The sequence below is a fragment of the Papio anubis genome, chromosome 10 (assembly GCF_008728515.1).
Source record: "Papio anubis isolate 15944 chromosome 10, Panubis1.0, whole genome shotgun sequence".
Classification (NCBI taxonomy): Eukaryota; Metazoa; Chordata; class Mammalia; order Primates; family Cercopithecidae; genus Papio; species Papio anubis.
This window is the reverse complement of record NC_044985.1, coordinates 57,734,316-57,739,847: the sequence shown is the minus strand read 5'-3', so window position 1 is coordinate 57,739,847 and position 5,532 is coordinate 57,734,316. Positions and strand designations below refer to the sequence as shown.

At 43.7% G+C, this 5,532-nt stretch overlaps 1 protein-coding gene across 1 annotated transcript; it reads right to left on the bottom strand.

Annotated features, from left to right (window-relative positions):
• Window positions 1–3,481: 3,481 nt before the first annotated feature.
• On the bottom strand, window positions 3,482–4,678 carry LOC116269247 (40S ribosomal protein SA-like). Its single transcript, XM_031651911.1, has one exon. The coding sequence runs from the start codon at window positions 4,484–4,486 to the stop codon at window positions 3,821–3,823; it is 666 nt and encodes a 221-aa protein (XP_031507771.1). The 5' UTR covers window positions 4,487–4,678; the 3' UTR covers window positions 3,482–3,820.
• Between the last annotated feature and the right edge of the window lie 854 nt (window positions 4,679–5,532).

Below are 5,532 nucleotides of genomic sequence, written 5' to 3'. Positions count from 1 at the left end.
GTCAGTAATAAGTGATCTTTGGAAATGCATTTTTTAGTGGCACCCCGTCATTCTAGACAAGGAACTACACTGTTCATGTGGGGCTCAACCCATTTCCTAACCTGGCCCTGCCCACTTCGCCAAACGCCCCCAGTCCAGTCACCTTCCTGACACCTGAACTACCCACTACCTTTGCCCCTGAGGGCCCTCATTGCAGGTTAGGCTCCTCTTCCATCACCTGTGCAGGCCACCAAGCTCACGATCCTAGACTCTGCCCCATAGCCCAGCCTCTATGAAGTCTTGTTGGGCAACTCCTCACTCCTTAACACCCAGCGCTTATCTTTTGTTAGTAAAGAGTAACTTGACTCAGATTTGTATCCCTTGCTCCTTGTAAAGGAATAATAATAAATAGTTAATGAATGGATAAATTGGTGATTTGGGAGGTGGTACAAGGAAAGGAATATGAGGGAAGTACTATTTATTTAGCACATTTAAACAATCCTGCCGAGTAGGCATGATCTCTCTCACTTCACAGTTGAGGAAACTGAGGGTCAGAGAGGATTAATAACTTACCCAAAGTCACACAGCCAGGAAGGGGCAGAGCAAGGATTAGAATCCACGTATGCTTTGACTCCCTGTGGTTTGAATGTTTGTCTACTAAATTCATGTTGAAATGTAATTGCTAACGATGGGACCTAATGACTAATGCAGTTATAAAAGGGCCAGTTTGGCCCCCTTTTGCCTTTTGCCCTTCTGCTCTCCACTATGTGATGATTCTGCAAGAAGGTGCTCACTGGCTGGTGCCTTGAAGTTGGACTTCCCAGCCCCCAGAACTGTGAGCAAATAAGGTTCTGCTCATTACAAATCACTTAGTCTCAGGTATTCTGTTATAGCACAAACAGACTAAGACATTGCCTTTTCACCTCTCAACATGGAGTGAGCACTGGCTCAGAGAATCCCCAGCACGTACACTGGGCACCACCAAGAGACCACGTGTGGGCTCCCTGGAATCCTCAGGGCAGCCCAACACATACCAAGGGTCTTTCCCATAGAGATTTGGTTAAATTCCTAAAATTCTCAATATCCACTCCCACCTTCCACCTCGGCAACCTTTTATCTGAAAAACTTTAAACAGAAAAATTGAAAGAGCCGGGCGTGGTGGCTCATGCCTGTAATCCCAGCACTTTGAGAGGCTGAGGCGGGTGGATCACCTGAGGTTGGGAGTTCGAGACCAGCCTGACCAACATGGAGAAACCCCATCTCTACTGAAAATACAAAAAAGTAGGTGGGCATGGTGGCACATGCCTGTAATCCCAGCTACCTGGGAGGCTGAAGCAGGAATCGCTTGAACCCAGGAGGCAGAGGTTGCGGTGAGCCGAGATCGTGCCATTGCACTCCAGCCTGGGCAACAAGAGTGAAACTCCGTCTCAAAACAAACAAAACAAACAAACAAACAAAAAGAGTTCAATAAGGAAAAATTGAAAGAACAGGACAATGAATGTGAGTATATCCTTCACATTTCCAAACATATATACACACTTGTATGTGTATTTATACGTTAGAGTCTTTTTGTTTTGGTTTTGCTTTCCTGAACTATTTGAAAATAACTTGCAGATATTGTACACTTGAAGCATAAATATTTCAGCATGTTTCTCTTAGAAGAAAGGGATTCTCTTCCATAAGCGTAATATCATTATCACACCCAACAAATTTAACATATACTTAATAGTTTAATATGCAGTCTATATTCAAATTGGTTCAAGAATGTCTTTTATAGCTCTTTTTGTTTTTTGATCCTGAATCTTTTTTTTTTTTCTTTTTTTGAGACGGAGTTTTGCTCTTGTCACCCAGGCTGGAGTGCAGTGGCACAATCTAGGCGCACTGCAACCTCCGCCTCCCTGGTTCAAGCAATTTTCCTGAGTAGCTGGGATTAAGGCACCCGCCAGCACGCCCAGCTAATTTTAAAAAATATTTTTAGTAGAGACAGGGTTTCACTGTGTTAGCCAGAATGGTCTTGATCTCCTGACCTCGTGATCCGCCTGCCTCAGCCTTCCAAAGTGCTGGGATTACAGGCATAAGCCACAGCACCCAGTGGATCCTGAATCTTTTTAAGGATCACAAATCTCACGATTTGTCATGTCTCTTTAGTCTTCTGTAACTTACAGCAATTATTTTATCTTTTTCATGATATTGACACTTTTTGAGAATTCAAACTGGTTCTCTTACAGAGTGTCCCACATTCTGGATTTGTCTGTTTGTTTCTTCTTTCCTTTTCCCCCAAGAATACTATATCTGTATCACTGTGTATTTCGCATTGTGGTGTATCAAGAGGGACATAATGTCAATTTGTTTCATTACTGGTGATGTGGTTATACTTGATTTCTTGGTGTGAGTGCCCTCTAAGATGGCCCCCCCATTGGTCCCTACCTCCTGGTGTCTACCTTCTTGGGTTCCCCCTCCCCTTAGGTATGTGCTGGACTTAGTGACTTGCTTCTAAAGAATAGAATAAGTCAGAAGTTACAGACTGTCACTTCTGAGATGAGGTTATATAAAACACTACGGTTTTCATTTCGGGAGCTGTCACACGGCTTGCTCTAGGGGAAGCCAGCTGCCATGCTGTCAAGAAGCCCTATGGAAGGGCCCCCAGGACCTTGAGGCTAACCTTCTGAGGTCTGCATTATAATCTACTACAATAACTTATTTTTGATGTCAGATTGTCCCAAATATGGTTAGTGGAAGTTCCTCCAAGCTGATGTCAGTATCCTTTTGACATAACCCCATCCGTCTTTGAGCACTTCCTTACTTTGCGGCTCACTTCATATTTTCCCTGCTCCAGGTCTGGAATCAGCCATTTCTCCAAGGTTTCTTTTAGTGGAAAATGGCATTCAGAAATCAAGCTCTGGCCACTAGGTTTGCTCATTGCTACTGGGATACCATTGCTTATAAACCCTTTCAGTGGACAGATCTAGGAAATGCATACTTTTAGAACACTAGTATTGTTTTTTTTAATTTCTTCCAATTAAAATCCAGCTCCACAGGATTCCTCCTCATCTTTCCATTCCATATTTGTATCTTTGCTTCCTCCACAATGGGAACTCTGACTTCCAACACCATCAATACATTCATTCATTTAGTTTATTTTGACACACCTGTTAGCAAAAAGGAAACATCAATATATTTAACCATTTGCTCTATCCTACAATACACCCCAAACACTTTTAGAATGACTGCTCCAATACCATTTCCTTTTTTTTTTTTTTGAGATGGAGTTTTGCTTTTGTTGCCCAGGCTGGAGTGCAATGGTGCAATCTTGGCTTGCCACAACTTCCGTCTCCCGGGTTCAAGTGATTCTCCCGCCTCAGCCTCCTGAGTAGCTTTGATTACAGGCATGCACCACAATGTTCAGCTAATTTTGTATTTTTTGTGGAGACGAGTTTCTCCGTGTTGGTCAGGCTGGTCTCGAACTCCCGATCTCAGGTGATCCACCCTCCTTGGCCTCCCAAAGTGCTGGAATTTCAGGTGTGAGCCGTGGTGCCTGGCCTATCATTTCCTTTTTAAAATAAATTGGTGTTTATTTCTGTCAGCTTTCTTTTCATGGTGTTTAAAAGCCTGTAGACAAACAGCTTAAGCCCATTCAGTGGTTGCTCCTATACATTTAGTGGCCTAAGCAGTGGGAGCTGCAGACCAGTCTTCCGTGGCAAGCAGAGTACTCCAGTCTTCAGTAGGGAGCTGCTGAATAGCACAGAGGGCACCTGCCACCTTCAGACCAGTCTGCACCCTCAGGCTTATAGCAGTGGACTCAGGAGCTGCAGCAGTTCATTCCTCCTGAAATTCTTCTTGGTCACTGCCTCTCCAGCAGTAGCCTGCTCTTCTTTACAATCTCTTCAGGATCTCTGTAGAAGCAGAGATCTGGCATGACCTCCCTTTCACAGATGGTGCCAGGCATGTGTAGGACTTTCCAGGCCAGCATCCACCACGTCAAACCCCCTGAGTGAGCTCCCTTGTTGTTGCATGGAATGGCAATGTCCACATAGTGCAGAGGAGAATCTGTGTGACACAGAGCAACGGTAGGTACGTTAACGTAAGATGCTTCTGTGAGGGGCTGGTGGTCAGCCCTGGGGTCAGTAACCACAAGAAGCCGTGACTCCCAGAAGGCTGCCGGGATCTGGTTAGAGAATGTTCTAGGAGTGAAGCGGCCAACAACAAGAGTGGCTCCAGCGATAGCAGCAAATGACAGCATGGCTTTCTGGCCAGTTTTCCTGGAGGATATGACACTGACATCAGCAGGGTTTTCAATGGCAACAATGGCATGAGTTGCCAGCAGAAACTTCTCCCAGGTCTTCTTCAGTTTTAGAATGTAGATGCCATCACTTTTCATTTTATAGATGTACTGTTCCATTTGGAAGTCAAGGTTGGTGCCACCTAAGTGGGTTCCTGCTGCAAGGAACTTAAGGACATCCTCCTCCTTCATTGGCAGAACATCAAGGGCTCTGGAAATTGTGAACATTTCCCTTTAAATTAAGACAGGAATCCAGAACAAGGCAGAATGGACCCCTCTCTGGGTAGTGCAAAAGCCCATTTCCAACATCAAGCCTAAGAAAATTTCAAGACTTCTTTGTAGTGCTATTTGTTCTTAGAATACATCCAGTTAAGGGTATATAGTCAGAATACTGTATTCACAGGTCATGTCAACCTTTTTTTTTTTTTTCTGTATGGTTCTATTATTAATTTTATATGCAGTTAAGTTCATTTGTTTATATTTGCATTTAATTTTAAGGTTTTCTTTTTGACAAATCTCTCAAAATTTAAAAAGTTTAAATATGGGCCAGGCATGGTGGCTCACACCTGTAATCCCAGCACTTTGGGAAGCCGAGGTGGGCAGATCACCTGAGGTCAAGAGTTTGAGCCCAGCTTGACCAACATGGCAAAACCCCATCTCTACTAAAAATACAAAAATTAGTCAGGTATGGTGGCACACACCTGTAATCCCAGCTACTCAGGAGGCTGAGACAGGAGAATCACTGGAACCCAGGAGTTGGAGGTTGCAGTGAGCTGAGATCATGCCACTGCACTCCAGCCTGGGTGACAGAGTGAGACTCTGTCAAAAAAAAAATTAAATATGAAAAACTTTTACAAGGTTCAAAAGTCAAAACTATATATATGTATACATATAATTATATATGTAGTTATATATAACTGTATATCAAAAACTACACTCAGAATTTGATATGGTTTGGCTGTGTCCTCACCCAAATCTCTTCTTGAACTGTAGTTCCTATAATCCCTGTGAGTTGTACTAGGGGCCTGATGGGAGGTAATTGAATCATTGTGGTGGTTACACCCACGCTGCTGTTCTCGTGATAGTGAGTGAGTTCTCACGAGATTGATGGTTTTATAAGGGGCTTTTCCCCCTTTTGCTTGGCATTTCTCCTTCCTGCCACCATGTGAAGAAGGACGTGTTTGCTTCCCCTTCCACCATGATTGTAAGTTTCCTGAGGCCTCCCAACCATGCTGAATTATGAATCAATTAACCCTCTTTCCTTTATAAATTAC